Genomic DNA, 19629 nt, shown 5'->3' on the forward strand with positions numbered 1-19629 from the left:
CATTGTTGCTCTCTTGATTATGATGCGATTGTTGGATTTATTTATTTTTCTACCCTAAACAACCCCTCAACTCTTTTGACCTTCAGATTTACAGTCGCAGAGCTCGGTGCATGTGCGTGTGTGTGTGGGGTTTTTTTTTTTTTTTTTTTTTTTTTTTTTGCGCCAGCTTCGTATACTTTTTTTTCTTCTCCCCTAGCGGACGCACAGCGCATTTACAATATCAAGCGAAACGAGGAAAAAAGACAGGGATGAACGCCATGTCTGATCCCGCCGTGGAGGAGTGAAAGAGGAGGGGGGGTGGATCACAAGCGAGGCGAGACGAAAATCGCTTGCGGCGGTGTGAGGTGAGTTCTTCGGCGCAGGGTGAGAGGGAAGGCCCGGGGCTCGGGGCTCGGTCATGGCGGAGAATTCCGCGGGAAGTGCGCACGGCTCGGCGGCTGCGAAGGCACAGCTCCGCTCCTCACCGCGCCTCAAGAAACTCGAGAAACTCGCCGTGTACTCCTCCTGCAAGGTACGCTTCCGCAAACCCTTCTGCTTTACACAGGACTGAACCGGGTTTGCTGTTTTCAGCGCTCAGGCAGGAACTGGAGCTGATGTGGTAACGCAGCCTGCACTCGGAACTCTCGGAAAACTGCAAGCGCAGCACAAAAGCGGTCGCTTTAAATCCGACGGGTTTCTTATGTTTATTTGATTATTGGTTTTTATTTTATATTGCACGTTGTGTTTTCGCCATAGCTCCGTGCAGAATACGGTCTTCTACACGACCTAATGATTTGCGTATGAGCGTTTAGGTGGTCCGGATGGCAGACCCGCAGTAGGGGGATGTAAACACTGAGTTATTAGCGGGGTGTGCGTGCTCGTGTCCGTGTTTTGATCTGCGTGTGCACGCCGTCATGTTATGGTTTGGTTGCGCGAGCCGGTGGTAGGCCCTTGTGACACTTGAAGTTTGTTGTGAAATGTAAGAGACATTGTGAATTTGTTCCGTCCCCGTCTTTGTTTTGACAGTGTGACAGCTGCGAGGGGGTGGGGCCACAAACACGCAGCGCGAGCCCGCCCAGTGCAGCGTCACTGCCAAGTTCACTCTTCTCCACAGAGCGCAAACAAGAGTCTTCCAGTACAGCCAGGAGTTCACAACACTGCCATGTGGCCTTTGTGTACACACGTTTGTTTTGAATTTTTCCTTCTGCGAGATGTCCTTGAACGCATTTCTGAACATTTCTCTGCGTCCACTTACTCACACTTTTATACGCAAGAATTAACAGAATTAATACGTCATAATCTTGGCTGAGGGAAACTATAGGCTATACTCTATACTACCTAGCGTTCAAATTTCCGTTTCATTTGCACAGTATAGCCAAAAGAATGTGTGCCCCTGACCATCATTCCTGTACAGTGTGTGCTTCTTCCGCAAACTGATACCACAAAGTTAGAAGCACACAACTGTATAGAATGTCTTTGGATGCTCTAGTGGTACAATTACTCTTTACTGGGACTAAGAGGCCCAGAACCTGTTGTAGCATGACGATGCCCCTGTGCACAAAGCGAGCTCCATGAAGACATGGTGTGTTAAGTTTGGAGTAGAAGAACTCGAATGTTCTGCACAGAGACCTGGTTCTCAACCTTAACTGAACCCCTTCGCGATGAACTGGGGCCTCCTCAACATCCCAACATCAGCACCTGACCTCAACCTCACTAATGCTCTCGTAGCTGAATGAACACAAATCCCACAGCCGTGCGCCAAAATCTAGTGGAAAGCCTTCCCAAAAGAGTGGAGCTTATTACAACAGCAAAGGGGGAATAAATCTGGAATGGGATGTTCAACTACATGTTCAAGTACATAGGCGTGTGATGGTCACACTCATGAAGAGTGGAGCTTATTATAACAGATACCAGTGATGCTGACCCCTTCTGCTCTCTGTACATGCCTGATCCATCCTGATGCCCTACTTCTGGTTGGACTTCTCATCAATTGGAAGTCACATGCTGCTGCTGATGGCCCCACATGGTGCAACCTAAATATCATTGAGATTACTGAGGATGGTACCATTTTAAAAACCATAAAGATCCCTTTGGACCTCAATTCATACAGTATGTTACGATGGCTAGGACCACAATTGCTATGACAGCTTTAGGACTGCAATTGCCACAAACAGTTTTGCGCTCAAGTCTCCATCAGTGAACAGTGGATTTCAACAAAACAGACTTCATGTAAAAACTGTAATGAATTTTCCTGGTTACACAATTGCACTATTGGCCATGTAGTATCAGCACATTTATAGAAGGGATTTATTTATAATCGCACTATCTGTGGTTACCCAGATGAGGATGGGTTCCCTTTTGAGTCTGGTTCCTCTCAAGGTTTCTTCCTCATATCATCTCAGGGAGTTTTTCCTCGCCACCGTTGCCTCTGGCTTGCTCGTTAGAGATAAATTCGTGCATTTAAAATCTATATCCTGAATTTATATATTGCTGTAAAGCTGATTTGGGATAATGTCTATGTGCTATAAAAATAAAACTGAATTGAATTATAACAGGAAAGGGGGAACAACTTAATATATGAATGTTTCATGATCACCACTTCTTTGTGATCTTCTTTTCTATCCCCTTGAACAGTTTCTATTTTACTCAAGCAGGCCCTGAGATTGCTTGATACATAAACCATAAAAAATGTATTTTAAACTGTGCTTTTATGCATATCTATATAAAAAAATCATGGAGCCCCCCTGGTGCTCCCAGGGCTCTAAGAGATCGTTTACGTATAGCAAGAAACAACCCTGAACATTTTCTGAACATTTCTGTCCCCTAAGTGTCAACTTACTCTCACCAGTCATTATTTCATATGCAAGAATGAACAGAATTAATACGTCATAAAACATATATAGTATTCTATATACTAGCTAGCTTTGGAATGTCCATTTAAATTATACAATTATACAATCTCATCGTATTAGTGTTGTAAGTAGGACAATGTATAAATGTAACAGAGTTATTAGAGTTAGGAATTTTTTTTTATTTGTGACAAGTGTTTGCATTCTGTCCTACATGTGTCTTTGTGATTTTTATCTAGTAATGTAATTTCCAAGCCCTTGCAATATCCATGATGGCTTGCTCTCGTTACACCAAGCACATTAATTGATGTCCCACATTGCCCAAGTTCACCCTCGTTTGTGTGTCTCATAGTTAACATGAAAATATCCATCGTATTATGTGTACTGTGTTTTTAAATGCAGAAAATATGTATGCTATGTTCTATACGACTATTAAATTGCAGCAGCTGAGAAAGCTGTCAGATTTAGTCTATACAGTAGCTATGACCTTGATCTTAATCGATGCTATAGAATAGATTATTAAACTAGTAATCATTTCTATATCTAGAAATAAGCTGAGGGCATGAGACTCCTGTAAGCTGATCTAATAGTTTGCTCCCACAGGCTGAAGGAGCTTGTAAGTGTAATGGTTGGAAGAGCCAAAATCCACCTCCTACTCCGCCACCTCCAACACCACCCAGGGCTGAACAACCAAACTCTGTGAATCTGCTAGAGCCTTGTAGGAGTTGCAGCCACCCTTTAGGTAAGACATGTGTGTGCATGGCTGTAAAAACGATGCAGAACTGAATTTTGCTTACAACATGTCATTTAGGCAGCCTGGTTGGATGGAACAGACCAGCTGAATGGATGTTTCTGAAGCGGGTAAGGTTTCATCCCTCTCTCATTGGCCAGGAGATCATGTAACGCATCTGGAGAACGTATCAGAAGATGAGATGAGCAGGTTACTGGGTATTGTGCTGGATGTGGAGTATCTCTACACATGCGTCCACAAAGAGGAGGACGCTGACACTAAGCAAGTCTACTTCTCACTCTTTAAGGTGACTCATTTTCATTTTTCATTGACATCTCATTCATTAAGTCCGCTATTCATACTGAAACTACCATCCTATGTGTTTAAACTGACATCTACATTTACATTACATTTATTCACTTAGCAGACGCTTTTATCCAAAGCAACTTACAAATGAGAAAGATACAAGCAAATGAGACATCTACAGTATGTAGGTCCATGCTGTCTTCTGTTTAGACAGATGTGGTGTATGTGGAGTATGTCCAGTACCAGATAAGCGCTAACATGCATTTTAAATCTTAGTTGCTAAGGAAATGCATCCTGCAAATGGGGAGACCTGTGGTGGAGGCTTTAGAGAGCCCACCGTTTGAGAAACCCAGCATCGAGCAGGTAAATGGCACAGAACTACACCAGTACAAGAATAATGTGAACTGAAAAAAGTCACTTTTTTACTTTGTTGATAAAATTTGATGGACTGTGAAATATTTGAATAAGACATTTCTAACAAATACGGCTCATGTTTGCCACATGCATGTACAGTCATGGGAAAAATAAAGTACACCTTCCTTTAATTCTGTTTATATTTATAAGTGCCTAAATAACAATTGCGTGGTCCTCACCAACTTCTATAAACAAATAAGCTCAGTAGACAAAAAAAAACCCATCAGATTTCAATATGTAGTAATTTTTTCCCAAAAAGTTAACCAACATTCAGAAACCTGGTGGGAAAAAAGCACACCCTTCCTCCTTCCACAATCATTACGAGAGTTATTAGCAGCCATGTGTTACTAATGAAGTGCACAAGATTAATTAATCATCAAGAAATGTGACTACCTCATTGAAACGTTTGCAGTTTGGTGTTTTGGAGCACTCAGGTGTGTATCTACATCATGCCAAGAAGCAAGGACATCAGCCATAACCTCAGAGAAGCAATTGTTGCTGTTCATCAATCTGGGAAGGGTTATGAGGCATCTCCAAACAATTTGAAATTCACCATTCTACAATGAAAAGGATTGTTTACAGATGGAGAGCTTTCGAGGCAGTTGACAATCTTCCCAGGAGTGAGCATCCCAGCAAACACAGTCCAAGGTCAAATTGTTTAATGCTCAGAGATATAAAGAAAAACCCAAGAGCTACATCATGTGACCTACAGGCCTCTACAAACACATTAAATGTTTATGACAGCACAATCAGAAAAAGACTGAACAACTATGGCTTTCATGGGAGGGTGGCTAGGTAAAAGCCCATTCTCTACAAAGAGCATATGGCAGAATGACTTTGATTTGCAAAATTGTATCTGAACAACTCACAAGTGTTCTGGAACAATATCCTTTGGACTGATGAGACCAAGGTGGAGAAGTTTGGTCATCATGCACAGCACCATGTTTGGCAAAAACAAACACAGCATATCAACACAAATGTCTCATACCAGCTATGAAGCATGGTGGTGGAGGGGTGATGATTCGGGCTTGTTTTGCAGCCACAGGACCATGGGAAAACTTGCCGTCACTGAGATGAACTCCACTTTATACCAGAATAGTCTTGAGACAAATGTGAGACCATCTGTCCAGCAGCTTAAGCTGGGCTGAAATTTGGTCCTGCAGCAGGACAATGATCTCAAGCACAACAGGAAACTTGAATGGCTAAAGAAAAGAAAAAAGGTGTGGAATGGCCAAGTCAAAATCCAGACCTCAACCCCATTGAGTTGCTGTGAAACAAATGCCCTCAAACATCAATGTTGTAAAGATGAATAGGCCAAAATTTCTCCAGAATGATGTGAGAGACTGATAAACTCCTACGGAAAACATTTACTTCAAGTTATTGTTGTGGTTTTACATGTTACTGAATTATAGGATGTGCTTATTTTTTTCGCCACCTGGTTTCTGAATATTGATGTACTTTTTATTATTTTTTTTATTCATTTTTTTATTTTTTTAAATGACCACATATTGATATCTGTTTTGGGGGGCACAGTGGCTTAGTAGGTAGCATGTTTGCCTCGCACCACCAGGGTTGCTGGTTTGATTCCCACCTCCACCCTGTGTGTGTCGAGTTTGCATGTTCTCCCCCTGCAAGTCCAAAGACATGCATTGTAGGCTGATTGGCATCTCTAAATTGTCTGTACTATGTGAATGTGTGTGTGCGCGATTGTGCCCTGCAATGGGTTGGCACCATGTCCAGGGTGTCCCCCGCTTTGTCCCCTGGAATAGACTGAAGGCTATTGGATGGATGGATGAAATTTGTTGTGTGTGTTGTTTGTTTATTGGTTTGTTTATAGATGTTGGTGAGGACCCCACAAGTGTTATTCAGGCCCTGATAAATAAAAACATAGAATTGAAGGAGAGGATACTTTCTTGTTCCCGTGACTGTATACACAGCTTTGGTTAGATTCACACTGTAATGGCTAGCAATCTGCTTGTCTTATTGCCAGTTTGTCTTGTAATTTGATCGTCTTCTGATTTGATCAACCAAAATGGCTTTTAATATGTTCTAGAATGTAGCTTATATCAGAAGTGGAAAAAGTTGTCATTTTGCCATGTAAGAATTTGTGCTACCTGTAAGTAGTGTGGCTATTACTGCAGAATTGTATGCAGAATTGTAACCACTGGCATGCTGGTGTGTTTTAGGGGGTGAATAACTTTGTTCAGTACAAGTTCAGTCACCTCCCATCAAAAGAGCGACAGACCATTGTGGAACTGGCCAAGATGTTCCTCAACCAGATCAACTTCTGGCAGCTGGAAACACCGTCGCAGAGACGGCAGCGGGTCCCTATTGATGATGCGGCTGGCTATAAAATCAACTACACCAGGTGCTTTTGATTATTTTCAGTCATTTAGGTAATTTTAAGGTTGTATGTCTTGTAGTAGAAAAAAAGGGATCTGCACTAAACCAGACAGGGCAAGAGGAAGAGGGAAACTGAAGTGTCACTGGAAGCTGAATAGTTTGACCAAACATGCTAAATTAGCTGGTGGCCTCAGCCTCATAATGGCCTTTGCTTGCTGGTGTTTGGTTCCTACTTGTCATTTTTTGACTATTGTTAACATTAAATGCATGATGCGTTGCTAGAATTGATATTTTTATCTAGGTGGCAGTACTGGAAGTAGTATTGCTTTATATTGCTTTATTGCCAACTAGAGTCCAAATAGCAGCAGTGTTGATTTTTATGCCACTCTATATGATGTATGAACGGTGCATTGCTTCTGGCCGTATGAGGGATTTTTCTTGTAACTCGGCACAATTTTAGACATTCTTGAGGTACCTATAATCCCAGCTCACTGTTTTTGGTGTCCTACCTGAGCTGGGTTTAAATTAGACTTTAGCTACACTCCTTGCTAGGCACCTTATTCTCCTTAGGTGGAAGTTGTTTACCACTCACAATCACCATGTTTGGATTAAGGAAATTTTCTCATTAATAAAGCTCTTAAAAAACACCTTTAATGAAAATATTGAAACCATTCCTGGCTTATGCAGGGAAGTTAATGTTTCCAGTTTAATCAGTTGGTGCTTTGTGGTCAGCCGTTAAATTAAATTAAGTACATTTATATCAGCACAGTGCTGTTGTTTTTTCCCCTTTTGGACTGTACCTGATTTATTTATTAACATGTAATGCCTTGTATTATTCTGTTTTGTTTGTGTGCTATTATTGCAGGTGGCTGTGCTACTGTAACGTGCCTCAGTTTTGTGACAGTCTCCCGCGCTATGAGGCCACGCAGATCTTTGGCCGGACTCTGCTGCGTTCTGTCTTCACCATTATGAGGAAACAGCTGCTGGAGCAGGCCAGGCAGGAGAAAGACAAACTGCCTCCTGAGAAACGAACACTCATCCTCACACACTTCCCCAAGTGAGGACATGCATGATTATACATACCATCTTCACACAGCTTGTAAATGTGTATGCTGTTATATTGTGTGTGTTTGTATACATTTAGGTTTCTGTCCATGTTGGAGGAGGAGGTGTACAGCCCCAATTCTCCTATCTGGAGTGAAGACTCCATGGGTGGTGCATCAGGTGGACATATCCCTAGAGGTGAAAAATTTAAACTATAGACCTGTGTGTGTGTGTGTGTGTGTGTGTGTGTGTGTGTGTATGTATGTATGTATGTATGTGTGTGTGTGTGTATATATATATATATATATATGTATATATATATATATGTATATATATACGTATATATATATATATATATGTATATATATATATATATATATGTATATATATATATATATATATATATATATATATGTATATATATGTATATATATGTATATGTATATGTATATATATACACACACACACATACATATATATGTGTGTATGCACTGATAATTAAACTAAATAATTAATAAAATCACACTTTCACTGCACTTTATCGTTTCTGTTTCTCAGTCTTTAGGCATATTGTTTAGTTATGTTCACTTTGATCGTAGCGTTTTAATTAGAATGTGGCCTCGTTACTAATAGACCGCTTCTCACAGATTGCTCCTGTTACAATAAACCACAGCAGTTACACTGCAAGCGCACAAATGCAGCATATAATAACAATAATCTTGAATTAATCTAAACCTTTTAAGCAACTCGCACCAGTTTCCCCATCCCCTTGCATACAGTGGAGCATTTTGGATATAAACATAAGTTTGTGCTTGCACATTATTGGCGTGTTTTCATGCTACACAAGCACCACTTTGTAGAGTTTGCAGTTTACAATCGTTTTCACTGCATTTAATATAAAATGCTCTCATTGCCTTAGAGAACTTGGAGGTCGCACACTTTTTTCCGCTCTCACTTGATTATTACGCCTGGTGATTGAGGTCATGTTGAGCATAAAAGGTAACGCTGACATAAACAGTAAACTGAAGAAATTCATTTTCGTTGACTCTGGGTATTCTGCTGACGCTAGCGGCGTCACATCACATGCCTTTGACGTCATACGCCTTCACATGGGAAATGGCGTATATTTTTGGTTAGTAAAAAAAAAAAAACCCGCTTGTGTTCCATTTGAGACGATGCTACCCTTATAATGTTCATAGACTAGATGGCTGAGTGCATAGTGTAAGTGTATAGTACGTCATTTGGGACATTACTTTGGTCTGTACTCTCCAATGTGTATTTTCGGAACTGAAGTAACATTGAGTAAACATGCCCCGTCCTGCACACAGACCGACTAATTGATAAGGAGATTTGTTGACAATGATTTTCATAATCGATATATATATATATATATAAATACTTTGTGTATGTATGTATGTGTGTGTGTGAGTGTATGTGTGTCAATCAGTAATAATACAGATAGGCTGTAGCATTCAAATGATGATTGATGGATATTAAGGGGTCCAATGTGTGCCAAGAAAACATTCCCCACACCATTACACCACCACTGTTCTGTTCTGAACTGAACTGTTCACACAAGACAGAGTCCATGGATTCATATCATTGATGCTAAATGCTGACCCTACCATCTGCATGTTGCAGCAGAAATCAAGATTTATCAGACCAGGCTATCTTTCTCCACTCTTTAAACTGTCCAGTTCGGGGGAGTCTGTGCTTACTGTAGTGGCAGATCCCTGTTCTTGGCTGGCTGAGAGGAGTGGAACCTAGTGTGGTCTTCTGATTTTGTAGGCCATCTACATCAAGGTGCAACATGTTGTGCTTTCTGAGATGCTTTTTCTGTCAGTTCCTGTCAGTTCGAACCAGTCTGGCAATTTTCCTCTAATCTCTCTCATGAACAAGGCGTTTCTGCCCACAGAACTGACGCTCACTGGTTTTTAAAAAGTGTTTTGTACCATTCTGTGTAAACTGTAGACAATGTTATGGGTGAAAATCTCAGGAGATCAGCAGTTTCTGAAATATTCAAACATGCCACGGTTAAAGTCACAGAGATCACACTTTTTCCCCATTCTAATGTTTGATGTGGACGTTACCTAAAGCTCTTGACCTGTATCTTCATGATTTTATGCACTGCGCTGCTACCACAGGATTGGTGACTGGATAATTGCATGAAACAAACCTGATATTTGAAATATTATAAAATATTAATATGTTAGAGTTTAAGGTTACATTAGCTTGGAAATGGGCTTTTTTAAACTTTGTTTTGTGCTATTTATTTTTTGCTAACACTGTACCAACAGTAATTTCTAAAAATTTTGATCCAAAGTATCATCTGTTCTCTGATTGGTCCTGTTCAGTGTGTCTTTGTTTTTGATTGGTTTAGTGATCAGTGCACCCCAGGTGGCGCGGCCACTCTACTGCACCACTACATCCTCTCCTGTGGGGTTGACAGCAACAGGCAGCGTGAGTCCTGCACGCAAAACTGCATCAACTCTGGAACCTACCATAGGTAAAACATTAGTCAATTAACACAACATTAATGCTCAAACAGTTCTGTTAGGGTTTTTTTCTTTTTTTTTTTTTCTTTCTTTTTTTTATTTTTTTTAACATATCATGAACGATTATTCCCCTAGAACATTTTCAGGTTGAGGAATTTTGGGAATAAAAATGTATAATATATTTTTTTTAAAGTTATAAAAAATTTCTGTTACATGTCTTATGTTCAAGTCATAGTAATGTGTGGGAATCAACATAAAATAAAGTCTATAAATATGAGACATAAATTCTAAAATATTGCACTCCCACTTGCTGTCATGAAAATCCCAGTATTTAAATGTCATAATTTTTTTGTAAATATTGTTTATATTGATAAAGGTAATGATAGTGATAGATTATTGATGGATATTAGTACATTGAGATAAAAAAAATATTTCTACTATGGAAATATAAAAAATTGTCAGGTCAGTTTTTTTCAGAGCAAATTTAGCAGTTATGTTTACTTTAAGGTCAGGTTTAGTTAGCATGTTTTTGCATCAACTGAAACATTTGTGTGCGTGCGTGTGTGAAGGTGGAGAGAAACGAAAATCCTCTGAGCCATTGTCTCATGAAGACACTAAGAAAGCCCGGGTCATGGGCGACATTCCTATGGAGCTGATTAATGAGGTCATGTCCACCATCACGGATCCTGCTGTCATGCTCGGGCCAGAGGTACACAGTCTGTGAGCTTTGTTCTGTATGTGGTTGATGTTACTAAAGGAAGCTTAAATGTGACGGAAAAAATTGCTTGGAGTTGTGAACTGTGTCTTGCATTGAAGAAGGACTAAACGATGATTTAAAAACCATCCAACTCAGAAAGCAAAGGCCTGAAGGCAATAAGCTGTTTTTTAACCTCGTCATTTTCGTCTGTCAGACCAGTCTCCTCTCGGCTCACTCTGCACGAGATGAGGCTGCACGGTTGGAAGAGAGACGAGGCGTGATAGAGTTTCATGTCATTGGTAACTCCCTCAACCAGAAGCCTAACAAGAAGATTTTGATGTGGCTGGTGGGCCTTCAGAATGTTTTCTCTCACCAGCTGCCCCGAATGCCCAAAGAGTACATCACACGCCTCGTCTTCGACCCGTATGTGTCTTAACCTTTGCTTGCTATCATTGAGACAGTATCACAATTCAGACATGGGTCACATTTAGACGAAATGATTTAATAACAAAACTTTATATGAACATAACAAAGAACAAGATAACATAGCTCAGTAATAAGCTGATGAAACTGACAAGACAAACCCAGCGATAAGCTGATTTGATATGAAATAGGTTTGTGCTCTGCATGATGTCAGTACAAACAATACAAGCATGTCCATATTGATGCTACAAATATTGAAACATAGTACTGTAGTCTTATTCAGTTACCACTAATTGTCTATTAGTTGTTCTGGAGACTGGAGTCTTGCTTTTCTCTTTTAAGCCATTTTAGCTTTCGTGCAGCCTTATCTACGCAACATAGATCTTAGATTTTTCTGAACTGTGTTGTGGAAAGTGAAATATTAGATAATAGTATTAATTTACTGTCATCACCTCTAATATATGTCATCACATTCAGATAAATCTTACATAAAATATAGCAATAATATAATGTATTATTATGTTGGATTGTGTTTAGATGTTATAATTTGGATAATAAGACATACTGCTTCACTGCTCTGAGCATGTTTCACTGGGTTTTCTCTGCAATAGTTCAATGGGTGTAACTTATAGATAAAGAAGTCGTAACTATAAGCAGGGAGCAGCAGATTAGACATACTTTAATTATTGTTTCTGACTGGCTGATAAACATCTACTTCCTTGGCACACAGAAAGCACAAGACACTGTCTCTGATCAAAGATGGCCGTGTTATTGGGGGTATCTGCTTCCGGATGTTTCCATCTCAGGGCTTCACAGAAATAGTTTTTTGTGCTGTAACCTCCAATGAACAGGTCAAGGTGAGAAGAACTTGACATTTCAGATGTAATTTCATAATTTCGTTAAACTCCTATGAGCAATGGCTTCATGTAACTCTCAGATTCTATGCTATTGGCTTCATGAACAGTTCATTTATAAATGTTTGAACTCTCAAAGCACTGGGTTAACATTTGTGATTGGTTTCTCTCAGGGTTATGGAACACACCTGATGAACCACCTAAAAGAGTATCACATCAAACACGAGGTCCTCAACTTCCTCACGTATGCTGATGAGTATGCTATTGGCTACTTCAAAAAGCAGGTCAGAGAGTTGGTGGTGGTATTGAGTGTGTTCTGTTTTAAAAACCATTAATGAATTCACGAGACGCATTACTCGCATTAAAGTTTATTCACAAATGCAAAAAAAAGCACGTTAAAAGTGACCGTAATTTTGTCCCTGCATAATTCCAGTGAGATAAAATTTCAGACTGGCTCATGAATCAGAAGTAATGCCATAAGGGATTGATTATATAACATGCTATGATTCACAGTGTGAGGCAAAATGCAAGATTGCTTTAAAGAGACGTACGATATTTACTGAAACCCACACAATAATTGTATGGCAAATACATTAGTTCATGCAACAGTCAGAACCATTACCTTGTAGCACTTATTAGTTGTATCTGTCTTGTTTCTTTTCTGAAGATTAAAGTTTATTTTCACAGGCCAACACAATTTCCACTCAAGTTTTCTTAAATATTCTTACAAAAATATTGTAAGTTAGAAACTTGAAGTTAGAAACTAGTTTGAATAAATTGCATATACATTTTTAGCCTTTTTAGTCAGTGTTTTCCCATGAATAAATTTTTCAAATAACAGAAACAAAACTCCTACAACAGGCACAATTGAGAAAGTTTAATGACTTGTTTAATGACCTTTCCCTTTCTTTCCATTTTAGGGATTCTCTAAAGACATAAAGGTCCCCAAAGCCAAGTATGTGGGCTACATTAAAGATTATGAGGGAGCTACGCTCATGGGCTGTGAACTCAACCCCAGCATACCATATACAGAGTTCTCTGTTATCATTAAGAAACAGAAAGAGGTGAGTACTTGTGTGTGTGTGTGTGTGTGTGAGAGAGAGAGAGAGAGAGAGAGAGAGAGAGAGAGAGAGTGAGAGTGAGTGTGAGTGAGTGAGTGAGTGAGTGAGTGAGTGAGTGAGTGAGTGAGTGAGTGAGTGAGTGAGTGAGTGAGTATACTCAGTATTTTTCAATATGGTTAGGAGTATTATTAGACTTGCTTTTCCAGTTAGCTTCATTCAGTTCTGGTTTAAAGTAATAGTGCATTTCCTATTAATTTCCACACTAATGAACTTGGACAGCCTAAAAGAACACCATGAGATTACTGTGGATGGTACTACATAGAAACCATAAAATGGTTTGTAGATGTTCTTCCTTGGATAGCCTTAGAACAATTTGCAATCAAGTCTCTGTCATTGAACAGTTAATAACTTTTGTTTGATACAACTAAAACTACAATGCATTCAGAAATTACACTGATGCTCATGCACATTAGTTCCTTTTTACACAAATGCACGTTTTGACTACACGGTATACAGTTTTAGAAGGGATTTATTTATAATCGCACTGTTCGTTGTCACCCAGATGAGGATGTCTTCCTCTCAAGGTTTCTTCTTCATATCTTCTCAGGGAGTTTTTCCTCACCACTGTCGCTTCTGGCTTGCACATCAGGAATAAATTTATGAATTAAAAATTTATATCCAGAATTTATATATTTCTATTAAGCTACTTCGCAACAGTGTCCATTGTTAAAAGTGCTATTCAGATCAAATTGAATTGTACTTGGTCCCATGACCGGAGTTTCCACGTTCCACATATATTTTCTGTGTATTACAGGTATATAATGCAAATCAGAAATGTGCACCACTGTTAATTTGTTTCCCCTGAAAAGACTGAGAAAAATAAGAAAACTGTGTCTACCTTTTCATATGCCTGAAGGCTAGTTTCAAGTCTTTTGTGCATTTTGTTTTTGTTGTTGGGGTTAGGAATTTAGCTGAAACCTGGCAACCCTGCCCATGAGCTACTGCAAGTTGTTCTTTACAGCTCGATATAAAAGTAAAAACCCTGTGCTTGCAGGACTTCCTGATGCGCACACATGCACTAGTCTTATGCTTTATGGCCAGCTTTCTGTAACAAACCCAGAATACTCTGCCTGCTGTTTGTATTTGTATTCGTTGAGATGCATTATCTGTTCATCTGACATCTTTGCTGGACTAAAATGCAGTAGAGTGCTACTTCTTATATGCACTTTGTGCCTCTACCTTCACAGATCATTAAGAAGCTGATAGAGAGGAAGCAGGCACAGATTCGCAAGGTGTATCCTGGTCTGTCCTGTTTTAAGGAGGGTGTTCGCCAGATTCCCATCGAGAGCATTCCAGGCATACGTATGTTATATCTCTGTTAGGGAGAAATGTGGAGTATTCTTTATGTTCTGTTTTGATTAAATGTGTTTATTTCTTGCTCTTTGTAGGTGAAACAGGCTGGAAACCTTTGGGGAAAAGGTAAGCATTGAAAATAGAGTTACTCTTTAATTTCTTTCATACTTATTCTTTCTTGTCTATCAAATTATGGACATATGTGTAGAACAGGGGTCATCAGTACGCAAAGCGAAATAAATGTAAAATGTATTTCAGCAGACTGAACTGAGTACTGGAAAAAATAGAGAACTAGGACTGGGTGATGTGACAAAAATAACAAGGCATTTTTACAATACGCAATATAGACCACGAGATATATGTTTGCTCACAAACTGCAACTACAATTTTAAAGACCAACATTTTTATTTGATATAAAAAAGAATTTAACAGTGAAAAGATTTCACAATTTATAAGTATAAAATAAATTACAAGAATTTTAACATCAGCTGCTTTTAATCAGTTTGTAAATTTTTTTTTTTTAAAGCTACAAAAAGATATCAGTATATACACAAAAATGCAGAAAGGCTTACTGTGAAATAAGTTATCACAATACTGATTATATATCGTCATATTGCTCAGCCCTAGTAAGTAGTCTGCTCTTGTGTTCAGAATAGCCTGAGTTTTGAGAAAAACATAAGAAGCCATTCATTGAAGTAGTGATGGTAAAAGCATGCTCAGGAGAAGTTGGTGGACAGGCAACAAAAAGATGAAGTCAAAAGACAAAAGAAACTCTCACTCCCACTCTCACTCTTCTAAAAACACAGTTTTAAAAAAATCATTAGGATTAGAATTTTGAAGGTATTTTCAAAATAATACAGCTGTAAAACATATTTTATATGTAAAATAAATAAAAAATATTATATAAAAAATATATAAATGCAAATATTTTATTTATTAGTACCCATTAACTAATTAACTGACTTAACAGTTAAGTAGCATTAAGGTAACTGGCATCATCTAGTCATGTTAATCGCTTATCTAGACCATGGAATTTTAAGTAACTGGACCTTCAGAAATTTTTATTGTACACCCCTGGTATATGGTATACAGCATGTCATTAGCAAATCAACACTTCGATTCAGATGTATGTAAAATTTAGTCATGTTTAAACTGTGTCCTTATAGAACATAATCTATTCAAAGCAAATAGCTTTAAAGCCTTTCTTACTATTAAAATGAAACAAAAATATATATACTTCAGCATAATGATGTTTAATATTGTGTAAAACATATTCAATAAATGTGCACCTAGCATGCAAGCTAAAGCTAAAAGATGATAGATGAACTGTTGAATTCTGTTCACACATCTAAAGTGATTCACACATCAAGTCAGTACTGACCCCTAGTGATCGTATTTCATCAGTAGGAGGGTTGCCAAATCTGGCAAAGGAAACCCAATATCACTTCAGTACCAGACTGAATGACCAGACTAGTCTCGAGTAACTCAAATAATCACTCTTTACAACCGTGGTGAGCTGAAAAGCATCTCAGAACCTTAAGGTGGATGGGTAGCAGAAGACCACAGTGGTTTCCACTCCTGTCAGGCAAGAAAAAGAATCTGAGGCTATGGAACAAAATGTTACATTGTTATACGCTGGTTAGAGTTTGAATGGATCACAAACACTGTGCCAGAATTAAGTTTGAATTATTGTATTTTTATTACATTGACTGTTTTTTGTGTCAACACACCACCGTATCATATCCAATTTGTATTTGTGTATTGTTGCTTTACTAAGGTACACAAAAAAGTGCAGAATGTGGATTTGGGAACTGCTGTGACATTAGCCATGTTTGATATATATAATATATAGATAGATGGGTGTGGGTTGTTTTTTTCATAACAAAGATTTGGGATTTGAGAGTGACTTAGGTTGAGTCATGTAACTTGAGATACTCATTTGTTTTAGTGTGTGTTTTTGTGAGAATTTCTCAAGAATCTGTTTGGTGTTGGTTTGTTACAGTAAAGAGGTGAAAGATCCAGATCAACTATGTAGCACCTTAAAAACCATTCTACAGCAAGTCAAGGTGATACACACTTACTGCAAATGTTTGAGCATTTCCTTATAATATGTGCTGATTTTTGTTCAATCACTCTGTGTGTGTGTGTGTGTATGTATGTATGTATGTATGTATGTATGTATGTATGTATGTATGTATGTGTATACACTCCTTTCCATCAGTCCCACCAGAATGCATGGCCCTTTATGGAACCTGTAAAGAAGAACGACGCACCTGGTTACTACAAAGTCATTCGCTTTCCTATGGGTAGGAATGATTTTAATAGCAAACAATTCAGTTCCATTCATCCTCAGTAATGATTGTTTTTTACACATATCACTCCTGGGATGTAAACTTCATACAGTGGTCTTGAACTGGGTTAATTGGGTGGTGCCTTCAAACCCAAGCAGCCTCAAGGTAAAGGCCCCTGATATCCAAATACACACGTCGTCCCGAGAGTTGTACACAATACATTTTACAGATATAGAAATTTAAAAAACTGTCTATTGTGTTCAACATACAGAAGGTTTCTCAAGTCTCACTGCATGCTTGTGTCAGAGCTCTATGCTTGTGAATATTAGAAAATAATCACAGAAAAAACCACAAAAATGAAATCAGTAGAATCTAGTATCTTTTATATTATTTAATATACAAGGTTTGGGATGGTGTCAGTTGAATTCAGTTCTGTTTTACTTTGCCTTTAACAATAGACAGCTTTACAAAAAACTGGATGTAGATTAATCAGTCCCTCTAGGATTTTGCAATTGCAGAAATGAATGCAAAAGATTTTCTGCAGATTTGGGCCAAGACGTGTCATATGACATCATCACAATGGGTCATGTGATGTCGTCACAACGTGCATTCAGCCAAAGCCCCCTTCGATTCATGTGCATCAAACATGAGTAAAGCTAAAAGGTCTCATTCACCAACAAACTTCACAAAACAAAACAATTTTGTGCAACTGCAATTTCATGAATTCAAATAGTTTTCCGCAAAAAAAAATCACAAAAAACTCCGCAGGTTGCATCGCAATGTTTCAAAAAAGCCACAGCAAAACTGAGCATTTTGGCAGTGAAATCCTGTGCAGACTGATGTCCCTGATGATCGAGCCGGAGCTATAACCACTATAACCACTATAAATGTACATATTATAGATATTACATTACAGATACATTATGGATTCCATAGGTGAGTGTTCATGATTGTAAATCCTTATAAATTCTCACAGGTGCCTTTTGTTTTTCATTTCATGAGCAACCAAATAAAAGCCATATCTGGTGTGTTAGCGCTATCACTTTTTCCACATGTTAAATTAGTTTGTAACTTTTAATGTCCCCTGAGTTGAGATGATATAATTAGTCTCCTTTGTAATGCTGTCTCTGTACTGTGTCACTGCATCTAAGCTGTAAATCTGTGCTTGGTACCCTGTACAATGTAGTGCTTTTCCTGCTCCTTACAACAAGCTTCAACCCATTAAGTCACCATGTATGCCAGGACTGCAATTATAAACTCAATATATACAATTTGAAATAGTTCCTGTGCATATATATTTAAATGTTTTCCATTATGACCCCCCCCCCCTTTTTTTAAACTGTTGTGTAGACTTGAAGACTATGAGTGAGCGCCTGAAGAGTCGATACTACACTACAAGGAAGCTCTTCATGGCGGACATGCAGCGAATCTTCACTAACTGTCGGGAATACAACCCTCCCGAGAGCGAGTACTACAAGTGTGCTAACCTGCTGGAGAAGTACTTCTATATTAAGATTAAAGAGGCTGGCCTTATCGACAAGTAGAACAGTCTGAGGGAATCATCTTCGCCTTTTTTAATCCCTTTCTTGCACTTTTTTTCCTCCAATGGCACATGTCAGACTTTGTTGGCATGAGCTCTTTCCAACATGAAAAGGTTTTACAGTTCAGAACCTGTTTCCATAAAATTGGTTGTAGCACAAAAACTGTACAGCAGCAGAGCGTCAAAACTCTCTGATAGTGTATATGATGTTAGAGAGGCTTGTGTACGTGTGTGTAATCTGCACAAGGACATCTTGGTTTGTACATAGTGTCCATCATGTTTCTGAACCATTATCCCTGCCAAAAACATAACATTTCACATGTGTTTGAGTGAGAACCTGTGTACGTAAACCAACTTTAAATAATAGCTGTATATTTTCTATGGTAGAGAGTTTGGCCTCATGTCGATGAACATAACTTTATATGTCATGCAAGTGACATTACTCAAAAAAGCCACAACCTTCTGCTACATTTTCTATGTAAAAATCTGCACTTATTTAAAGAAATTGTGATCAATACAAGCATTTGTCAGATGAAGGTTCATGGTAAGAAAATGTGCCGAGTGGTTGTTGCTCTGCATGGCACAGGATTAAGAAAGTCTTACTGTGTTTGGTCTTAACGTCTATACAAGTGACGGAAAAAAATACAACCTTGTAGTTAAACAACAAAAGAAAATGTGCAATAACTCGTAGATTTGTTGTTTTGTAAAATGTTTGTACTTTTAAATATTTAGGCAGAGATGGACTTTGTATTATGTCATTTTATAGAATTATTAAAACTTTAGATCAACCAGACCTCTGGGAAATTGCACTTGTGACCTTCTAGTCATTAGTATAGAACATACTGGCATCTGTGTGACTGGCAAAGTCATCTATGAGTAATGCAGTCAATTCATCCGTTTACCCCAGGTTGATGAAAGTTGAATAGGACACACTTTTAGTGAACTTCAAAAGCCACTCTCAGCTTGAAACTGAAACTGTGATCAGTGACGAAATAAAAACAGGACATGACCTCTTTCAGTGCAGTACATAGAAAACAGTGAAATCTTTAAATAATAATAATTATTATTATTATAAATACATACATCCATACACACACAAATGACAAGCTGTTGTTAATTAAGCTCACTAAAATAAGAGAAATGTAACCTTTAATTTATTCTAAGAAAATATTTGAAAAATCATTTTTAAAAAAGAGTTAAAATAACCCCAAAGTGCTTAGCATAAATATTTTTCAACAAGCCCGTGTGCC

The 19629-nt window shown here is 38.4% G+C and overlaps 1 protein-coding gene across 2 annotated transcripts; it reads left to right on the forward strand.

Annotated features, from left to right (window-relative positions):
- Positions 1 to 208: 208 nt before the first annotated feature.
- Positions 209 to 19172, forward strand: kat2b (K(lysine) acetyltransferase 2B). 2 transcript variants are annotated; one of them, XM_017481375.3, is made up of 18 exons: positions 209 to 511; positions 3432 to 3570; positions 3720 to 3865; positions 4141 to 4227; positions 6465 to 6646; positions 7487 to 7678; positions 7766 to 7863; positions 10046 to 10171; positions 10730 to 10869; positions 11072 to 11280; positions 12011 to 12137; positions 12308 to 12418; positions 13055 to 13198; positions 14443 to 14557; positions 14644 to 14674; positions 16551 to 16614; positions 16770 to 16854; positions 18190 to 19172. In XM_017481375.3, the coding sequence occupies exons 1-18, from the start codon at positions 398 to 400 to the stop codon at positions 18381 to 18383; spliced, it is 2304 nt and encodes a 767-aa protein (XP_017336864.1). In that variant the 5' UTR covers positions 209 to 397; the 3' UTR covers positions 18384 to 19172. The 2 variants fall into 2 exon arrangements, with proteins under 2 accessions (XP_017336864.1, XP_017336865.1); XM_017481376.3 differs by having other exon boundaries at positions 209 to 344; positions 3640 to 3865.
- The last annotated feature ends 457 nt before the right edge of the window (positions 19173 to 19629 follow it).

This window comes from Ictalurus punctatus, chromosome 12 (genome assembly GCF_001660625.3).
Source record: "Ictalurus punctatus breed USDA103 chromosome 12, Coco_2.0, whole genome shotgun sequence".
Classification (NCBI taxonomy): domain Eukaryota; kingdom Metazoa; phylum Chordata; class Actinopteri; order Siluriformes; family Ictaluridae; genus Ictalurus; species Ictalurus punctatus.